General features: G+C 35.6%; 1 protein-coding gene and 1 long non-coding RNA gene across 4 annotated transcripts in view; one reads left to right on the forward strand and one right to left on the reverse strand.

The window, feature by feature from the left end:
- The window catches only part of LOC121033119 (uncharacterized), a 52,162-nt gene extending 37,679 nt beyond the window's left edge, over positions 1-14,483 (reverse strand). The window contains exon 1 of the long non-coding RNA XR_005791712.1: positions 14,149-14,483. This is a non-coding gene — a long non-coding RNA (uncharacterized LOC121033119). The remainder of the gene's footprint in view (positions 1-14,148) is intronic.
- ROCK1 (Rho associated coiled-coil containing protein kinase 1) overlaps positions 1-22,079 on the forward strand; it is a 163,409-nt gene that overhangs the window by 123,804 nt on the left and 17,526 nt on the right. For all 3 annotated transcript variants that reach the window (XM_040479259.1, XM_040479261.1, XM_040479260.1), the window contains exons 19-26: positions 557-717; positions 2,543-2,727; positions 4,276-4,345; positions 7,633-7,727; positions 16,535-16,700; positions 17,915-18,008; positions 18,460-18,548; positions 21,462-21,650. In XM_040479259.1, the coding sequence (XP_040335193.1) occupies positions 557-717; positions 2,543-2,727; positions 4,276-4,345; positions 7,633-7,727; positions 16,535-16,700; positions 17,915-18,008; positions 18,460-18,548; positions 21,462-21,650 (1,049 nt within the window). The remainder of the gene's footprint in view (positions 1-556; positions 718-2,542; positions 2,728-4,275; positions 4,346-7,632; positions 7,728-16,534; positions 16,701-17,914; positions 18,009-18,459; positions 18,549-21,461; positions 21,651-22,079) is intronic.

Raw genomic sequence — 22,079 nt, forward strand, 5'->3', positions numbered from 1 at the left:
TGGAAAATTGAATGTTTCAGAACCTTAGTTACCATATCTCAAAAAAGGAGCCTCACTATAGACTTTTATCTTTTGATAATAATTAAAGTGGGTACTATACTACTGTGGAATCTTGTTTGTCTGAATTGCAAAAATTAGAATTCCTATCAGCCTTAAGTCCCTTGAAACTTTTCTGGAACAATGTAAGGTATAGATTAATAACCACAGCCTTATTTCTCTGCTTTTATCTGAACTACCTCCATTTTTCTTTTTAGTTATTTCATTTTTTTTTTCTAGTTATATTTTCACCTTCTGGTCTAGAAATGGCACTTAATAATTTCTCATAACATTGGGCGTGGGCTGGATTTAGAAGGTTTTATTCTACTTTATTTTATAACTCCTTTTGTTTAGAGATCCTACTATGCAAATAATTCAAATGACATTAGGACTTCTGTAATAAATTGTTCCATTAGAATCCCAGGATAAAAACAGTAGGGATTTTTGACACCAGTTTGTCTTATAGAGCCCATGCAAGTGAAAGTATGTATGTCTGTAACTTTTTTTTTTTTCCTCACAGAAATGGAAAAGAAGCTGAAGGAAGAGAGAGAAGCTCGAGAGAAGGCTGAAAATAGAGTTGTTCAGATTGAGAAACAGTGTTCAATGCTAGATGTTGATCTGAAACAATCTCAGCAGAAGCTTGAGCATTTGACTGAAAATAAAGAAAGGATGGAGGATGAAGTAAGAAAAATAGTATTGATTTTGTTGATCTTATAAAAGAGAAGTAATCATAAATTATAAGTGAAAAGTTATCTATAATTTAAAAACATGGAGGAGATTTGAATAAAATAACCTGTATGTGTATGTGTTTACTGCTATAAAGCCACCACTGTATCCTTCCTTCCTAGGATTTTTATCTACAGATAGTTGCTGAACAGTCACACCATAGGATTTATACTATTTTGCACTATGACAGTACAACTCTATAGAAGTGTCATAGCTCCTCTTCTGAAGAAATTGCATCTGCCTTTTAAAAACACACACACACACAAGTTTATTGTAAAGTTCTCTTGTAATCTCAAAGAGGAGAAATTGCTCTTAGATCTCAAGAAAAATGTTAACTACAGAGTCTTGACTGGCTTAGATTGATTGAAAACACAGGGTACACATTTACAAAGCAATAAATAAAAGATAAAATGCCATTTATATCCTTGTGGTTATTATATGTATTTTATTTTTTTTTAATTTTTTTTTCAACGTTTATTTATTTTTGGGACAGAGAGAGACAGAGCATGAACGGGGGAGGGGCAGAGAGAGAGGGAGACACAGAATCGGAAACAGGCTCCAGGCTCTGAGCCATCAGCCCAGAGCCCGACGCGGGGCTCGAACTCACGGACCGCGAGATCGTGACCTGGCTGAAGTCGGACGCTTAACTGACTGCGCCACCCAGGCGCCCCTATTATATGTATTTTAAAAATCACTTATAAGACTGGAAGGAATCAGTCTGCATATATGTTAGAAAAGGGAGAGAGAGAAAACCAGAATAATCAGGAAAGACTTCTTACAGGAGGAATGAGATATTTCCATTATTTAAAGATTAAGTAAGACCTCAAAAGTTCACAGTTTGAGAGTCAGAAGCTAGAGTTGATAGAGAGGGAACATTATCAATAATGATGATAGTAAAAGAGTGATTAGTGAATGAAGATAGGTAAGTGAAAGACAAGGACTTGATCTGACCAGAGAAGAAAAGACATGTTGTGTAGTCATGGGAAACTTGGGAACCAAAGTATTGATAATGATTTAAACTTAAAATGGGATGCTGGAGGTGAAAATACTCTTTTAGAAAATAAAATTAGTCTGGTAGTGTTCTATAGAATGAGCAAGAAAGAAAAGAGATTTAGCAGATACCTGTTATAGCCAACATGCAGGAAGAAAGTATGTTGAAAATTTGGAAGACCATACTCAGTCATTTCAAAATGTAATTTTTGAGCACCTTTTATCTTTCCGGCTCTGCTGGGAGTTGGATTACTGCGTAAGATAGATACGTTCTTGACTTTTGTGGAACTTCGAGCCCAGAAGGAAAGACAGATATTAAGATCAAAATTACAAGCATGACATTTATTTAAAGAGGAAGTACTGAATGCTGTAGGAGTGTTATGAGTAATTACATCCAGGGGTTAAGGAAGGCCTCACTAAACATCAGAGGGTTATAGACCAGAGCACAAACATTTATGAATCAGAAAAGGTGAATTTAAATACCCCTTATGTCCCTCTAAAAGTGGCTTTTATAGCCATTCTCTACTCTAAAATTTCTGTACATGTTGGGACCGAAAGAAACCAGATTTTTTTCCTCCAAGATCTCATATCTGAAATTTGGGGATTAATTTGACTTAATAGTAAGTTCTATAGTTATAAATAACATGTCAACAATGGAGACTCTTTAGAATACTAATATTCTCTGTATAAGGCAGTATAGCACATTTGAGATTTGATTGATATTCTTTCAAATAATGTTTACTAAATTATTAGTGAGATTTAAGACTGCAATTATTTTTCTTATTCATAGGTTAAGAATCTATCCCTGCAACTGGAGCAGGAATCAAATAAGCGAGTATTGTTACAGAATGAATTGAAGACTCAAGCATTTGAAGCGGACAATTTAAAAGGTCTAGAAAAGCAGATGAAACAGGAAATAAATACTTTATTGGAAGCAAAGAGATTATTAGAATTTGAGTTAGCTCAGCTTACAAAGTAAGTCTCAAAAATAACATTTTTTTGTTTCTTTTTTGTGTTCTGCATTTGCTTATGTTTGATATTTTATATGTGTAGAAATAATATATTTGCAATTTGTGAAAGGAAGACTTAGGAAAAAAGCATTTAGAAAAAAGAATTTACTTGCAAAGGTTTGCAAGGGAGCCTTACTGAATAAAAAGTAGAGATCTTTAAAGGGAGAAAAAAGGAGATTATCAAGGCCACTGACTTTACAGTAAGTCCATTTATGGTGGAAAAATTAGTTTTCTCATGATTTTCATACCGACAAAAGGCCTGTTTCTTCACACTAGAATTACAAAAATCAGGAATAAACTTTTTTATTAAGTATTCAGTGTCTCATGGGAAATGTTCAGTATTTCTTTATTTTAGAAACTAGAGTTAGACATGATGACCCTATGTTTTGTTCCTTTGGTTCATCTCAGAATGCAAAGTACCTTTTTTCTTCTACTCTGAAATGTGATGTGTCCACTTATTTGAAGTGGAGATGATGCAAGGTTTCATTATTGCTTTCAGAATTTGTATAAAGACATGCTTCAAAAATTTAATGTCAAAGATTAGTATATTTTATACCAAGTCACGTGTTTTTATTTCCTCTAGATTTATGTGATAATACCTTCATTTGCCAGCTTCATTTACAACATAGTAATTCTTGGGTAAAATTGTCAGTTTTTGTTTTGTTGGATTTATATTGGCAAAATTCTTTTCTCCCTTTTAGAGCCTTCATTTTCGCATTATGTGTTCTGTAGTTTTCTTCTCCCAGAATAACTTTCACTCAGCATTCAGTGAACACTTATTATGTCCTTTTATCAACTATATGCCTTGTTAGATGCTGAAAATACAAATCTATCACTATCTAAAATGAAAACCCAGCAGATGCAGATGGAATTGTTTATCCTTGAAAATATGTAACCGGGAGTTACATTGTGTTTCTGTCTTGTCTGTTTCTTTGTGAATTGTGTTCATGTGTGTATTATATATATGTAGGTGTGTCTGTGTTCCTCCTCCTTTGTCATGTATTGTTCTTGCCTTCTTTCTCGTTCCTTACCTGGTTTTTTATTTCTAGCCCCACCTCCATGCTTCATTGGCCATAATGTATGGTATTATATGTATATATAATGTATGGTATGTATAATATTATTTGTGAATATTTTCGTGTGCCCTGTTTTTAATCGCTTACTATACTACATGTGACATTTAAGGTTTATTCCTAAGGATGCTTTTCTCTACTAAAACTTATAAAATATCATTTTTATTTTTGCAACTTGGATTAATCCACAATGAATATTCTCCTGAAAGTGACCTTCAGTAAAAAACAGTTCCCTCTACTTTGTATAGTAGGAGCAAAATAGAATGAGACAGTGTGGCCTGACCAAATATGAATATTAAAGTAATACTGTATAGTGAATTATGATTTTTAAAAACAAAGGTCATTTTAGTAAACGTTTTTATTTTTAGCAACTTTAATAAATAATAATACAAAGTATAGTATAAATAGCATTCATTTATTATTTTCTCTTTTACCTGAAGACAGTATAGAGGAAATGAAGGACAGATGCGGGAGCTACAAGATCAGCTTGAAGCAGAGCAATATTTTTCGGTAAGAATCATTTTTAACACTTGGCTTAAAATTAGGTATTTAGATTTTTAATGTGAACTGACTTTTTTTCAAATGACCGTGAAGTGGTTTTCTCCCCCTTTTCGTGTCCCCATCTCTACATTTCATTTCTGAATCTGAGTTCGTGCTCTATGTAAGTTGTAAAGAAACTTAACATTTTTGTGAAACATTTCTAAAATTGCCATCAAACTAAAGCTGTATGTAAGACTTTGTTAAGGGTTTTGTTTGCCTGTTAGCAAACTTGGGTATTTTCATATGTGGTTCATGTATGCATGTTCCATTTGCAGGTATAACTGCATACAGTTATAGATATAACTATGCTCAAAAGGGTTTTTGGTGTTTTTTTTTTGGTTTTAGCTCTTTTTATTCACTTTATGTATCTATTTTGCTTTTTTTTCCATAGAAGTCATTCTAACTCTTATTTGCTGCAGGCCAGGTTATTTTCACTACTAGTATTGATTAACATTCATAGCTAATTCTTTGAGATTTGAAGGTAGTGAAGGTTCTGCAGTGTTATTTCTTTTGGTTGCCAAGTTTATATGCTACCATTTCAACTTGACATTTACATAGCTTCTCCATTACTGTTACACCTGGCAGCCACTTTTCCTACAAGTTTTAGTGCAGTTAAATTAGAGAGTTCTAGTTATGCTAGTGAACATGCCCTAGAAACCAAGTGAACGGTATTGGAACTAATGATTTATTAATGAATTAATAAAGAATCTGAATACCAGGGCACCTGGATGGCTCAGTTGGTTAAGCCTCCCACTCTTGATTTAGGCTCAGGTCATGATCTCACAGTGCTGAGATTGAGCCATGGGTCAGGCTCAGCAAGGAATGCAGAACCTGCTTGGGATTCTCTTTCCCTCTTTGCCCCTCCCCCACTCATGCTCACAAGCACGCTCTCTCAAATAAATAAATAAATAAACTCAAAAAGGAAATTTTTTGCATCTGAACACCTTTAGAGCTCTACAGAACTTTCCCATGTTTAGAGCTTCATGCTGTACTCTGCTCATCTCCTACTTTGACTTGTTAGACTATCACTGAAATAATGTTTTTAAATTTAAAAAATTTCAGTATTATTGAAAATCTTTCCCTGGGTAGAGATTAACCTTAATTGTTCAAAGTGTGTAGTACTGACTTCTGCAAAATGGCCTATAACATCATGCACACTATCTTGTCCATATACTTTCACAAGGTAATCATCCAATGCCTCCACATTTTGGGATGGATGTCAGATGACTTGTGGTGTTCCTATGGATTCTTAAATTTGTCTGTATAAAGTAATATAAAACTTGACACTGTCTCTTCTTTCTGATTTAGTTCATTACTTGTGAGGATTGAGTTAAGAATCAGTAAATTTGATAAACTATTATGACCAGATATAAGATATTCTTTAATCTGGTCTTTCAAATCAGAGTATTTTTTTCTATTTATCCTTTCATTGATTATACATACAGATTTCAGTATCAGAAGTCAAAGAGATAGGAATTTTGATTCCTAAAGGCAAAATGAATTACTTCTTTTTAGAAATTGTGACCACTTACAAACTAAAGCAAGCTATCAGTCCTCTTTTATTTACATTCCCATTGAAATAAATGTATCTTTGGGGTACCTGCGTGACTCAGTCAGTTTAGTGTCTGACTCTTGGTTTCAGTTCAGGTCATGATCTTGTGGTTCATGAGTTCAAGTGCCACGTCTAGTCCTGCACTGACAGCACAGAGCCTGCTTAGGATTCTCTGTCTCCTGTCTCTCTGCCCTTCCCAAGCTTGCTCTCTGTTTCTGGTAGGTAGGTAGGTAGGTAGGTAGGTAGGTAAATGATAGATAAGAAATGTATGTATTTTTCTCCTAGAGAAGTGCTATTTCTTAGAAGGATAGTTCTCGACAGCTGTTTTCTGGTCCTTACTATTTTTTTCCTTATCTTTTATACTAAAAGGGATAGTTTAAAAAAGGACTGCAGAACTAGAAGTTTACTCTGTAACCACAGCACCCTAACACAATATAGGTCTAACACTTAACACCTGTTAAATATTTGTTGTTAGAAGGGCACCTGGATGGTTCAGTTGGTTAAACATCTGCCTTTGGCTCAGGTCATGATCTCACAGTTCGTGGGTTTGAGCCTCATGTTGGGCTCTCTGCTCTCTGAGCAGAGCCCGCTTCAGATCCTCTGTCCTTCTTTCTCTCTGCCCCTCCCCTGCTTGTGCACTCTCTCTCTCTCAAAAAAAAATTAATATTTGTTGATAGAGTTGGCAGAAGCCGAATGAATTTTGTAAGAATCATTGTTTTATAATAAATATATATTATTTGTGTGTTAACAGAACGTTTGATAAATCTTGTTTGTGGGTATTTTATGTACATCTCTCAACCATCCACTCAATCCCACCCACCCAAAAGAGAAGTGGTTTCTCTAGCATTATTCACTTCAAGAATTGATCTTTTAGGGGTGCCTGGGTGGCTCAGTCGGTTGGGCGTCCGACTTCGGCTCAGGTCACGATCTCATGGTCCATGAGTTCGAGCCCCGCGTCGGGCTCTGGGCTGATGGCTCAGAGCCTGGAGCCTGCTTCCGATTCTGTGTCTCCCTGTCTCTCTGCCCCTTCCCCGTTCATGCTCTGTCTCTCTCTGTCTCAAAAATAAATAAATGTTAAAAAAAATTAAAAAAAAAAAAGAATTGATCTTTTAAATGAGTAAACTTGCTAAGTTTCTTTATAATGTTTTCCCAAACCAATATAACTTTTAATGTTTTTGAGATATAATTTCTATATACTTCATTGTAACCATTATAAGTGTATGTGTTGATGAGTTTTGACAAATCTGTATGCTGTGTTACCACCACAACAATCAACATATAAAACTTTTCCTTCACCATTCCTAGTGGCCTTTTGTAGTCAATCTGCTCCACTTACCTCTATTTGCAAGTAACCGCTTAGTTGCTTTCTGTCACAATTGATTATTGTCACCTGTTCTAGGATTGCATGTACATGGAATCATGCAATATGTACTTTTTAGCACCTGGTTTCTTTCAGGAAAATATTTTTTAGGTTTATCATGTTGTTTGTATCAGTAGTAATTCCTTTTCATTGCATTCATCTGTTTACAATTTGAAATAAAGCTGCTGTGAAAATTCATTGACAAGATTTTATATAGATACATATTTGCATTTGTCTTGGGTAAATACTTGGGAGTGGAATTGTTGGATCATATGTTGTTTAACTTTATAGGAAACTACCAAACTCCTCATAAACACTTATTTCTTCTAATCACTTGTTTTGCAGACACTTTATAAAACCCAAGTAAAGGAACTTAAGGAAGAAATTGAAGAAAAAAACAGAGAAAATTTAAAGAAAATACAGGAACTACAAAATGAAAAGTATGTCCATTTTTCTTTAGAACAAGAATCACTACTACATCATAGCATTCTTTAAGTTTTTTTTTTTTTAATATGATATTTATTGTCAAATTGGTTTCCATACAACACCCAGTGCTCCTCCCAACAGGTGCTCTCCTCAGTGCCCATCACCCACCCTTCACTCCCTCACACTTCCCATCAATCCTCAGTTTATTCTCAGTTTTTAAGAGTCTCTTATGGCTTGGCTCTCTCCCTCTCTAACTTTTTTTTCCCTTCCCCTCCCCTATGGTCTTCTGTTAAGTTTCTGAGGATCCACATAAGAGTGAAAACATAGCAATGAGAAAGAATGAAATATGGCCTTTTGTAGCAACGTGGATGGAACTGGAGAGTGCTATGCTAAGTGAAATAAGTCATACAGGGAAAGACAGATACCATATGTTTTCACTCTCATGTGGATCCTTGAGAAACTTAGCATTCTTTTTTTTTTTAATTTTTTTTTTTCAACGTTTATTTATTTTTGGGACAGAGAGAGACAGAGCATGAACGGGGGAGGGGCAGAGAGAGAGGGAGACACAGAATCGGAAACAGGCTCCAGGCTCCGAGCCATCAACCCAGAGCCCGACGCGGGGCTCGAACTCACAGACCGTGAGATCGTGACCTGGCTGAAGTCGGACGCCCAACCGACTGCGCCACCCAGGCGCCCCGAGAAACTTAGCATTCTTTAAGTTTAAAGGTAGAGAGTAGATGTGCCTTTATTCTGATAGAAGTGGTATAGCAAATCTTATTGGGCTAATTCAGAACAAATAAAACTAAATTTAGGCTAAAATTTCCTTTCATGTTGAAAAAATAATTTAATATGTTAATACTATGGCAATTGTGTAGAGATTCACTAAACTGTGACAATAAATTGTTTTCAAGGGTCTCAATCTTTAAACATCTATTTGTATATAAATCGTTCATGCTGTATTTGCACATCATTATTTTATGCTAGGTAAAGGTATTTAGGGTCTTCCTCTTAGTATTCTTAGGTTAAGTTCCGTGTGTGCATGTGTGCTTAGGGCCTAAGAAGGAGAAGACCTAAAGCTATTTAAGTGTTAACAACTTCTCATAGCTAGAGGGAACAGACATTAGAACTAGTTTTCTGACATTTTTATATTCTCTTTCCATATAGAAATTGTAAAAGTGTAACCATTTTATTATTGAACAAATACATTAAATATTAAAACATGTACAGTTTTATGAATTATAAATTATTATGATACTATAATACCACCCATGAAAGAGACAGAACCTTGCTATCCACTTTAGAAGCCCACTGTATTCCCCCTCCTCATTATGCCTTCTTCCCTCCCCACCACTAGGGTAATCACTATCCTGACACTTACTTGTTGAAGGAACTGGATCATTTTTCCTGTGTATTTTCCTCAGTTGTGATTTTATTGATTCCATTTCCATATTAGTTGAACATTTTTGTCCTCCTTCTGTGCTTCATGGTTAAATTTTTTTTTTTCAACATTTTTTTATTTTTATTTTTGGGACAGAGAGAGACAGAGCATGAACGGGGGAGGGTCAGAGAGAGAGGGAGACACAGAATCGGAAACAGGCTCCAGGCTCTGAGCCATCAGCCCAGAGCCTGACGCGGGGCTCGAACTCCCGGACCGCGAGATCGTGACCTGGCTGAAGTCGGACGCTTATCCGACTGCACCACCCAGGCGCCCCTGTGCTTCATGGTTAAATCTAAAGCTGCACTGTGCAACATGGTAGCCCCTAGTCTTATATAGCCATTTAAATTCAAGCTTTAGTGTATTTATTTTTTTTTTTTTAATTTTTTTTTCAACGTTTTTTATTTATTTTTGGGGCAGAGAGAGACAGAGCATGAACGGGGGAGGGGCAGAGAGAGAGGGAGACACAGAATCGGAAACAGGCTCCAGGCTCTGAGCCATCAGCCCAGAGCCTGACGCGGGGCTCGAACTCACAGACCGCGAGATCGTGACCTGGCTGAAGTCAGACACTTAACCAACTGCGCCACCCAGGCGCCCCGCTTTAGTGTATTTAAATGAAGTTTAAATTTTAGTTTCTCAGGTGTACTAGCCATATTTCAGGTGCTCAACAGTTAACATGTGGCTAGCATCTACCATATTAGCACAGGTATATAGAATTTTTCTTTTTTTTTTTTTTTTTAAATGTTTATTTTTGAGAGAGAGACAGAGTGCAAGTGGGAGAGAGGCGGAGAGAGAGGGAGACACAGAATCCGAAGTAGCCTCTAGGCTCTGAGCTATCTATACCCAGAGCCTGACGCAGGGCTCAGACTCACAAAGCATGATAAAATCATCACCTGAGCCGAAGTCTGAAGCTTAACTGACTGAGTCACCCAGGAGCCCCAAGAACATTTCTATCCTCATAGAAAGTTTTATTGGACATTCCTAATCTGGAGTATTAGTCATATTCAAATCTGATTGGTAGAAAGGTGAAGACTACCTTGTACCTTGTACTATCCAGTTGCCTCCTTGTGTTGTTAGCAACTATGGACACTCAGTGCTTACATACTTAATATTTTTAGTGGAATCTAAGGTAGGAGCGAAGATACTTTTTTCCTGGTTAATCTCTGGGACAGTGGTAGACCCCTTTTATATAATCTATTGTCTATCATTTGTATGGTATCTACAGTGTACTGTACAATCCCAGGTTGTGTGCATTCACTATGAAGGGTGTTCAGATATATTGTTTCATGGGGTTGATATGTTTGTTCTTGTTTGATCTATTTAACAGAAACATATTGGTAACTGGTATTGTGCTAAGTACTATGATTCATGTGAGTGATATAATTATTAGTAAGTTACAGTTCTTACCCTCCAGTACTTCAGAATCTAGTCAGCAGACAGCTATAATTAAGTTAGGTGTCTATGACAAATTGCTAGGGATTGACAAGGTGGTAATTTAAAAAGTTTCACTCTTTAGAGAATGGATTAGAGTGAGGCAAAACTGGTGGATACAGGAAGTTGAATTATGTAGCCATTGGAAAATCTAGATGTAAAACTTAATTAATGTTTGTTTATTTTGAGAGAGTGTGTGTGTGTGTGGGCAGGGGAGGGGCAGAGAGAGAAGCACGGAGCCCAACATGGGGCTCAATCTCACGAACCTGAGCCAGAGTCAGGAATCGGACACTTAACTGACTGAGCCACCCAGGCATCCCTAGATGTAAAATTATAGTGGAAATTGACAGTAAAGGGGAGGCAAGTACATGGGAAAAATAGAAGTAGAAGCAATAGGACCTGTAGATATGGGAGTATGGGGATAAAAGTTGGGGAAATTTTCAGGTGGGTTCTCAAGTTTCTGACCAAGGCATTTGGGTTGATGGTAGCACTAATCCCTGAGTTAAAGAATGCCAAGTTTATGAAATGAGGGGAGATAAGATTATTTCCATTTCAGACCAATTGAGTTTGAGGTGCCTATGGGATATCCAAAGAATGGATTCCAAGCACTTGGGTTTATTGCATCAGAGCTCAGAAGAAAGGTAAGGACTTGAAGTTGATTTGACATTCATTGTATACTGAAACAGAGATATACTGAGACAGAGATAGATGAGATTTGTTAAGGTGATTGTATAAACTCATGAACCTATGGTACCATATATGTAACTGATTTGAAGCTAGTTGGGTACTAGCTCATTTTGTGAGTTGTGAATATTATAACAAACTGAGGAGTTCATATCAGTTCTAACCACTTGCTGCCACAAAATCTAGTTTTTCAAGAGAAGCCAGAAATCTGAATTTTTATGTAAAATGTTGGCCCAGATTTAATTGTTGTGTGTCTGGAGGGAGTTGGAGGAACACTTATGTGGACTCATTTGACCCTCTCAGGTACTAAGTTGTAACCCCTAGTGTAGGATGATGAGAAGACATAAAAGCTAAGAACAGACTTCTAGTGCCTATACTTTTAAGGAATGGGCAAAGGAAGAGAAAGTAAATCACCAGTAATACAAGAAGACAAGCAGATAAGGTATCACAAAAGCTAAGGGAAATAGAATATTTCAAAGAAGAGAAAGTGATTTAAAGTGCCAAATACTCAAAAAGGTCAAGTTAAAAATACATTGTCCATTATATTTAAGGTTGTTAGTTATCTTATTGAGAACAGTTCCTAAATAGTAATGACAATGGATACTAAAGTAGATTGAGACATTAATGGTAAGGGTAGAAGTAGAGACAGAATGTAGACAATAGCCACATTACCTCCTTACAATTCAACAAACTAGTCAGTTACTCTCCTGCCTCAGGGCTTCTTGACTTGCATTTCCCTCCACCTGGAACATTTTCTCTGAATATCCACACAGCCTGCCTCTTCACCCTCTCTGGGTCTAGGTCTGACTGTCATCTCAGAGAGGCCTTCCCTAAATAATCCTTAAAATTGCAAACATCCCCCACCCCATTACCTTGCTACCTTCAGTACTTCCTTCCCTGTTTTATTTTTCTCTGCAGTACTTATCCCTTCCCAGTATATTATAGAATTTGCTTACTTATTTTATTTTACTTGCTGTTTTTATCTTTCTGCTAGAATTTAGCAGTGAAGAAAGGAATTTTCAAATGTTTTGTCCTTAACTCTGATTCACTGCTATATGTGTAGCACCTGGAATTGTACCTAGAACATTGTAGATGGTCAGTAAATATTTGTTAAATTTAAAAATTCGATGTGCTTGGGTGGCTCAGTCAGTTGAGCATCCGACTCGTGATTTTGGCTCAGGTCATGATCTCACAGTTTGTGGGTTTGAGCCCCATGTGAGGCTCTGAGCTGAGAATGTGGAGCCTGCTTTGGATTCTCTTTCTCCTCTCTCTCCCCGTCCCCTGCTCACATGCGCACACACACACTCTCTCCTTCTCTCTTAAAATAAATAATTTTTTTTTTTTAATTTAAGAAACGTGAGTGTTAAGGCAAGGAGATAGAGATGGAGCCCTAACTGGAGGAGAAGGTGAAAGAGAGCCATCTCTTTTTAAAGATAGTAGAAATTTGAGCATATTTAAAGGCATGGAAAGGAAATCAGAATGAGAAAAGTTACACCTCTATCCATTGATTGAAACAAAATTTCTAAGCACTTTTTTATGGGCCAGAGACTTTTCTGGGCATTTGGAATACAGCAGTGAACAAGAACAAAGTCCCTGCTTATAATCTTACATCCTAGAAGAAAAAGAAGTTGTTAATTGATTTCATTAAGGAAACGGGAGAATAAAGGTGATAGATTGGCCCTAGGAGTCAGTAAAGACAGGTCTTTCATTATGGAGAGCTGTGAAGGAAGTCTGGATGGTTGTAGTTGTGGACAATTTTACCCTGAACCATCTCATTGTTTCTTGCTTTCTCTTGCACAGTTGCATAGCCAGGGATAGGACTATAATTTGGGATAAATAGGTTTTCTGGAATTTTAAATTATAACTTACTTTTATTTGAATTTAATACAAAGCAGTAAGCTCAGATAAGAGTGTTACCAGTGTGAAGCCCTGTGTATAATAGTGCAGAACCACCGCTAGGATCATAGACTTACCATTGGCAGTACTTCGCTTCTTTTCCTAACATACTAACTTCCCTATGCTTTGAGACACATATTTCATATCTTCTCCTTCCTCCTAGATCTTCAACAACCTGTCCTCATCCTCACACTCAACAAATGGTCTTGCTTCCTGGAAGTCAGAGAACTTCTACTGTCTTCTACCCTCACAACCTACTAATCTGTCTACATCTGTACCAATAAACCCTGCCTTCCTTCTGATTGATGTAAATGGACAAAATGTGCTTTTAACTAAGGCAGCCCCTTGATCCCATCCCTTTCTGCCTACTTAGGAACATGACTCCAGTAATCTTCACCTTTCCTACATCAATTTTTTCCTTTCTGTAGTCATTTTTATTGCATACAGGTAAACGTCTCTGTAAAAAATAACCATCTTTTGAGCACATATTCACTTCCACCTGCCATCATATTTTTCTGCTTCCTTTTATGGCAAACTTATTTGAAAAGTGACATACCGGGGGCGCCTGGGTGACTCAGTCGGTTGAGCATCCGACTTTGGCTGAGGTCATGATCTCACCGTTTGTGAATTTGAGCCCTGCATGGGGCTGTCTCCTGTCAGCACAGAGCCTACTTCAGATCCTCTGTCCTCCTCTCTCTCTACCTCTCTCTCTCTCTCTCTCTCAAAAATAAATATTTTTTAAGTTAAATAAATAGATAAATTTTTTTAAAAAGTTACATGCCTGGGCACCTGGGTAGCTCAGTCAGTTAAGCATTGGATTCTTGATTTCACCTCAGGTCATGATCTCACGGAAATCATAGTGCAGAGCCTGCTTGGGGTTCTCTCTACCTCTTTTTGCCCCTTCCCTGCTCATGCTTTCTCTCTCTCTCTGTCTCTCAAAATAAATAAATAAAACTTTAAAAAAGAGAAAAGAAAGAAAAGTGACATACCATTTATCTTCAGGTTCTCTTCTCCCTTTGTCTCTCCAGCTCATTCCAGTCAAACTTTTGCATTCATCGCTCTATCAAAATAACCCTTCTCAAGGTTACTGATGACTTCCTAATAGTTAAAGACAATTGTCCGTTCTCAGTCTTTATCTTATTTAACAGTAGCAGTTGACATAGTCCATTACTCTCTCTATGAAATTTCTTCATTTGGCTTCTCGGACCACCACATGGTATTTTTGTTATTGAACTGGCTACTCTTAACCTCCTTTGCTCCTTTGTCCCTTCCCCTCTCTGAGACCTTTAAAGTTTGGAGGGCCCAAGGGATCACTCCCTCCTTGTTTTCATCCAGTCTCATGGCTTTAAATAGCATCAGTGTGTAAGCACATTCTCCCCTGAATTCCAGACTTGTATGTCCAGCCATCTATTTGACATCTCCACTTGAGTGTTTAATAAGCATTTCATTTGTAACATGTCCAGAAAAAATTCTTGATTCCTTTACTCTGCCAACCTGCTGCACCCTGTTTTCCCCATTTTGGTATTAGCAATCCTATTATTTCCTGTTGTTTAAATAAAAAACTTGGAAGTTATTCTAGACTCTTTTTTCTTCTTATACTCTACATGCAATCCATTAATAAGTCTTCCTAGCTGTAATTTGAAATCATATTCAGAATCTGATCATTTCTCATGACTTGTACCATTTACCAGCCTGATCCAGACCATCTCCAATCTTGATAATTTCAGTAGCCTCCTAACTAATATCCCTACTTCTGCCATTGTCCCCCTACAGTCTGATCTTAATACAGCAACCAGAATGATCTTTTTTTTTTTAATTTTTTTTTTTTAACGTTTATTTATTTTTGACACAGAGAGAGACAGAGCATGAACGGGGGAGGGTCAGAGAGAGGGAGACACAGAATCTGAAACAGGCTCCAGGCTCTGAGATGTCAGCACAGAGCCTGACACGGGTCTCGAACTCACGGACCATGAGATCGTGACCTGAGCCGAAGTCAGCCGCTTAACCGACTGAGCCACCCAGGTGCCCCCAGAATGATCTTTTAAAAACAGAATATTCAGAGTAAAACCAAAGTTCCGTATACTGTTTTAGAAAGCCTTATAAGATCTTTATCTCTTCCAACTTCTTTTAATACATTTCTCACAACTTTCCTCGATCTCCCACTTCACGTACACTAACTTCTTTCAGACCGAACTTAGGGCATTTCTCATCAGATGTTTCTTCCACCTTACCACTTTTGAGATACGCGTAGCTCATTCCCTTCCTTCATATTTCTTCTCACATGTCTTCTTAGCAGAGAGGCCTCCTTGATCACCCTATATAAAATACCACATTCACAGCTTCTTCTACCTTTTTCATTTTATTGTGTTCTCTATGGATACTGTATATTACTTGCTCATTTTTTAAATTGACCATTTTCACCCCACTAATGTATGCTTCCTGAGGGCAGAGACTTTGTTACTAGTGTATGTCTTACTTAGTACAACCATATTTAGCACATAGTAACCATTTAGGTAAATGTTTTTTGGACAAATGAATGAATATTCTTTTTTTTTTTTTTCTGTAGCTAGTATATATCTCCCTCTTGAGAGAGGCTTGAGACAGAAAATTTCATTTGTATTATTCCCTTAGTAAAAAATAGGTGGAAGTCATTTATTCACTTAGCAAACATTTTTTGAGCACCTACTGTATATAGGGGGGTACATTTATGACCAAGATAGCTTCTTCAGGAAGAGCAAGCAAACTGGAATGATTTGGTCCTGGTCTGAATGTCAATTCCAAAAAAGTTTTAAAGTGTTATTCCCAAGGAGCATTCTTGGAACAGTTTATAGTGGTTTAAATATCTGTTTATAAGTCTTCATAATCTCATTAAATTTTCCGAACTGGAAGGAACCTCAAAAATCATTTAGCTTAACTCTCATTTTACAGATTTGATTAAATTGAGCTCTAGGAAATGTAAGAAATTTGCCCAGGGTCCTTGCCCAATTAGTTAGTGATAGAATAGGGATAAGGGTCTAGGTCTGGCCTCCTGGTTTACAAGACTATTATTTTTCTCCTGTGCCATGCTACCTTCCATTCTAATCCACAACAGTTTCCTTTTCAAAAGTAGACTACTTGCCATTGCTTTATTAACTTTTCTTAATTAAGCACAATAGCAGATACAAAATTAAAGAGTTATTTACATTTATAGTTTTTCAGAGTCTGAGAGGTTAAATATATTATTTATATAGAACTTTTCAAGTGGATTCAAGTAATGGATTTTATTTAAGCAATGAATTATTATTATTTAAATATAGTTGTCTTTTTAAGCATATCATTAAGTTGAAAGAATAACTGAATTTCTTTATATCCATTTCTCTTATAAATCTGTTGCAGAGAAACTCTTACTACTCAGTTGGATCTAGCAGAAACAAAAGCCGAGTCTGAGCAGTTGGCTCGAGGGCTTCTGGAAGAACAGTATTTTGAATTGACCCAAGAAAGCAAGAAAGCTGCCTCAAGAAATAGACAGGAGATTACAGATAAAGATCACACTGTTAGTCGGGTAAGTGTGGTTTTCACGTAAGGTTTATGACTAAAATTAAATAAAAATAGGCCACATCCTAAAGTGTTAGGGTAAGGTGAATATGTATGCATGTGTATTTACTTTGACTTTACTTATACACAGTGGTCAGTCTGTACTCCTGTATAAAATAGTTCATATAATCCAAAACCATTGTTAATGACTGAAATTCTTTTTCAGTGTAATATACTTTTTCTCTTTCTGGCTATAGATCTTAATATATTTTATGTAAGGAAATGCTTAGCTTAAATTCATTTGTTGTATTATCTTAATACATTGCAGCTTGTTTTATGGCCAGAATTCTGTAAAGTTCAGAGAAACTATTTGGGGATGAGAAATTCTTTATGGATATTTACAAATTAATTATAGAAAACCAATACTATAATTAACTATTCCTGAAATTTATACTGTTCTCTATATAGATGATGGGAATGGGAGGGGGAGTTAGATTTTTCTTCTTTTGAAGTTACCATCAAGTGCTGTGGTGTAGGTAGTCCTGGGTTTAAATCTTAGCTTTGCCTTTAAGAAGTTACATGGTCTTGGCAATGTGCATTAACTTCTCTAAGCCTCAGATTCCTCATCTATAAAATAGAAATAATATTTGGGGTGCCTGGCTGGCTCAATCAGTAGAGCATGCAACTCTTGATCTCAGGGTTGTGAGTTCAAGCCCCACATTGGGCATAGGGTTTACTTAAAAAAAAGAAAAAGAAATAATACCTATTCCACAAGATTCTTATGAACATTAAGTGAAATAATATACATAGAATGGTGAATAAGTAGTACATTACTGAAAGTAAAATGTTTTAATTGTCGTTTTCATCATCATTATTCAGATGAAGGAATTGAGGCCCAAAAGCATTGTGACTTGCTAAGAATCACAGAGCTAGAAACCTAAATTTAAATTTCCCAAGTTTGTAGTCGTTCTCCTTCCATTACATTTTTTTCTTCCTTTCACAAAAACACACACACATACACACCAGCTGAAGTATTTTTAGAAGCTAACAATTGTTTTAAAATATTTTGAATTTAATTATATCCACATATGTTAAACCGGAAACCGGGCATTTTCAGAATAAAGCAGCGTTTGATCTGTCCTCATCTATGGAGAATGTGAAGTATTTTTTTTTTGAAGTTACTGTTTTAAATAAGAGACTAGCAAAGTGAAGGTAACTTAAACCTTTGTGTGTTTTGTTAAGCTTGAAGAAACAAACAGCATGCTAACCAAAGATCTTGAATTATTAAGAAAAGAAAATGAAGAGCTAACTGATAAAATGAGGAGGACAGAGGAAGGTATGTAAGGTTTTTTGTTTTGTTTTGTTTTGTTTTAATTATGTTTAATCAAGTTCAGAGGTAAATCTTAGCTATTTATATTGTGTATTAGGTTTTTGAAATATTTGTTTTCATATGTTAAATAGCTTCTGTAGCCTTAAGAATTATCTTAGTAGAACTTAAATGTTCTCATCTCAGAAAATGGTAAATATGTGAGGTGATGGATATGTTAATGAACTTGATGGGAGAATCCTTTCACAATGTTTACATCTATCAAATTATCATATTGTATAACTTAAATATCTTACAAATTTATTTGTCAATTATACCTCAATAAAACAACAAAAAAGAATTATCTTAATGAAGTTATTAAAAGTTATGATGTATAAACTAATTTGCATAATTAAGAGCATTAATTTTGAATGCAGAAATTTAATGTCATATAATAACACTTTATATAATTTGCTAACAGAATATAAACTGAAGAAAGAGGAAGAGATCAGTAATCTTAAGGCTACCTATGAAAAGAATATCAGTACAGAAAGAACCCTTAAAACACAGGTATACATTCTCTCTCAGCCTTTTCCATATGTTTGTATTTGAGTATCATATATTCAGAAGGTAACATTTGCTCTTTGTGAACTTTTTCTTAAAACTTAGGTTGTAATGTTCAGTCTTTTCACTGGAACAAATAATGTAATACTCTTTCTTCATTAAATATAGAAGTCTTTTTCAGGAAATTGGATTTTAATTGAGTTCAGAAAGTAGCTTGTCTAGTCATTTGACTAGTAAGAACATGTTTTAGATTGTACAGAAGACCTATAATTAATTGACAGTAGGAAAACTTAATGAAGAGAAAATACTTGACTAAAGCCAAGAGAGAAGAACTAGGAGTAAGTAAGAAACTATAGGGGTGACTGTATCATTTTGCTATGTATTTAATGATGCAGTTCACATTTTTACTAAAACTTGGTATCTTGTCATTTTACTAACTTATACAGTAGTTTAAATTCTTCATAAGGTACTGTGTACCCCAGTTGATTTTTATGGTAAAATAAATATTTTTTACTTTTTATTAAATGATTATATTAGCTTTTTTACCACTTATCTACTCTCCCTCTCAGCAGTTTTTCATGTTGCAACTAGATTAATCCTTCAAAAATGTATTTAATACCTGTTGAAAATCCTTCAGTAGAAGGATTATACTTACTTTTACATCAAAACATAGACCATGAAGAAAAGGATTGACATTTATTACATAAAAATTCAGGTCTGTGGAGCCCAAAACAACATAAGTTGAAAGAAAACAAACTAAGAAGAATATTTACAACAAATGTAGAGAAATACAAATAAAAGAGGGTCTACAAATAAAAAGACAATCTTCTATGAAAAAAAATAAGAGACATTTGAGAAAAAAAGAATTTTAAAAAGCTAACCCATTACCATAAACCAAGAAATAAAAATTAAACTAATAATGAGGTATCTTTTTGACAAATGGGCACATTTGAGTGAGAGAGATATAATACTCCTCTTTAGCAAGAACATAGGGAAATTTATTTGTGTAGTTTTTGAGGGAGTAAACTATGAGAACAATTAACAGAATAACATATTTTAATGTGCATATTCTTCAACCCAGTAACTGCACACTTAGGAATTTATCCTGTATGCATAACTCCATAAATGCTCAAAAGAAACACATACAAATGTAATTACAGCAACAACTTTAAAAATTTTTTTTAACGTTTATTCATTTTTGAGAGACAGAGACAGATCGTGAGTGGGGGGCAGGGCAGAGAGACCGAGACACAGAATCCAAAGCAGGCTCCAGGCTCTGAGCCATGACGGACCGACTGAGCCACCCAGGCGCCCCTACAGCAACAACATTTTTTTTTGTAATGTTTATTTTTGAGAGAGAGAGAGAGAGAGAAAGTGCAAGTGGGGGAGGTCCAGAGAGAAAGGGAGATACAGATTCTGAAGCAGGCTCCAGGCTCTGAGCGGTCAGCACAGAGCCCGATACGGGCTCGAACTCACGGACCACGAGATCATGACCTGAGCTGAAGTCGGACTCTTAATGAGCCACCCAGGCACCCCACAACATTATTTTTAACGGTGAAAAATAAAAATAACCCAACCACCCATCAGCATAGTATTGATAAATCATAATATATCCATACAATACAGAGCAAAGAAGCCATTAAAAATAAATGAAATAGACATATATGTAATGACATGGGGAAATTGTATTTCCCATGATATATGATATAGTATTAAATTTAAAAAGCGAGTTGCAGCACAGAATGTATAGCATGATCCCATTTTCTAATTTAAATATCCATGTAATCAGCTTATATACATAAGGAAAAGTTTAGAAGGATACACACCCAGCAGATTGAAAAAAGAGACTTTAGCAGAGGTACTCTTTGATGGGTGATACTACAAGAGCTTTTCACTTTCTTCATAATATAGTTCTGTCTTTTATTTTTCTTTTAATATGTTAGATTTACTGTTAGAAAAATAACAATATGCATTATGAGTTCAATGAAATAAGCATTTACTCCATTAAAATATGTATATGGGCTCCTCATCCTAGATAGGACTAAATGTACATGGAAATGATGGTAGTTGGGCTTTTTTTCTGTTTTAATGGAAAAATCTTCAGTTTCTTTTAAACATAATTGCAGAAAATACCATGACTTATGTTTTAGTTTATGTAGCTTAATTTCACATGCTTTTAACACTTCTCAATTTGAATATGTTCTTTCCTTCTGGCAAAAGGGATTAACCTCACTGTTCTCTCTTACATTCAAAAGGGCCTCAGTATGGCCTGGTAGATACCGTCTCCTTACTTACCTACTTGTCCCAAGGAAAAAAATTATCTTGGGCCTTTTTGCCTGTGTGTGGTTTCATCTGATTATAATGCCATCTCCTTGGCTCTTCTCTTTAATACTATTTCTTCTTTGCTTATCCAACTCTTATTTGTCTTTTTAAGAAACATATGTGGACACATGTGCAGGTACACCAGGAAGCCACCCCTGACTTCCCCAGGTCTCATTAGGTACTGCTCCCATAGCACCATTGTTAGCCTCTTTTCTTTTAACTCACCACTCTGTACTATAATGCGTGCTTGTCTGGCTCCTCCATCAGACTATGATACCTTTGAGGCATAACTCTATTTTTTGTCTTTATATCTAGTACCTATCAAAGTGCCTACGTACAGTATAATGCTGAATAATTATTGAACAGTAAATGAATTTTTACAAGACTTAATCTGGTTCTTACATTTGAACAATGAGATAAAACAGTAATAGTTACTTGTGCTACCAGTTATGTTCCAACCTTTATTAGGTTCTTCTGATTTTCCCACGCAAAATAGTCCTTCCTGATTTTGAGGAAGAAAATACATTTTTAGTGGAGATTTAAATCAGATGGTTCCAACATAGATCCTTATTTAATAATATTTGAATATTTGAATAGGCTGTTAACAAGTTGGCAGAAATAATGAATCGGAAAGATTTTAAAATTGATAGAAAGAAAGCTAATACACAGGATTTGAGAAAGAAAGAAAAGGAAAATCGAAAGCTTCAACTGGAACTCAACCAAGAAAGAGAGAAATTCAACCAGATGGTGGTGAAACATCAGAAGGAACTGAATGACATGCAAGCGGTAAGGTTTGTGTGTGTGTAGGATTATTTTCTTAATTTGTTATGTCTGTTTATACCTATTATCTATTGATCTTCTCTAGATATTTTTAGCATAAAAATGCATATTCAGGTTTATACTCTCCACAGTTTGATCATTATTACTCTAATATGAACCATGATGTTGAAAAACTAGAAAGATACTCCATTTCTTATTAACCATGATAATTTTTACCCATTAGCATTTGCTTGATTAGAGATGCTCCTTTGAGAGAATCAAAAAGAAGTTTTGCCTTTTTGGTTTTTGATTAAAATTGAGATATGACTGGTATAATACTAACTACAGTTAAGTTAGAGGATTTGAAGTATTGTATATTTTTTTGTTTTCTCTAATCAGGACTCACTTTTCTGAAATCAAAATATCAAACTTAATTTTTTTTTATACTTCCTGGCC

Source organism: Herpailurus yagouaroundi, unplaced genomic scaffold (genome assembly GCF_014898765.1).
Source record: "Herpailurus yagouaroundi ecotype Mexico unplaced genomic scaffold, PumYag 142, whole genome shotgun sequence".
NCBI lineage: Eukaryota > Metazoa > Chordata > Mammalia > Carnivora > Felidae > Herpailurus > Herpailurus yagouaroundi.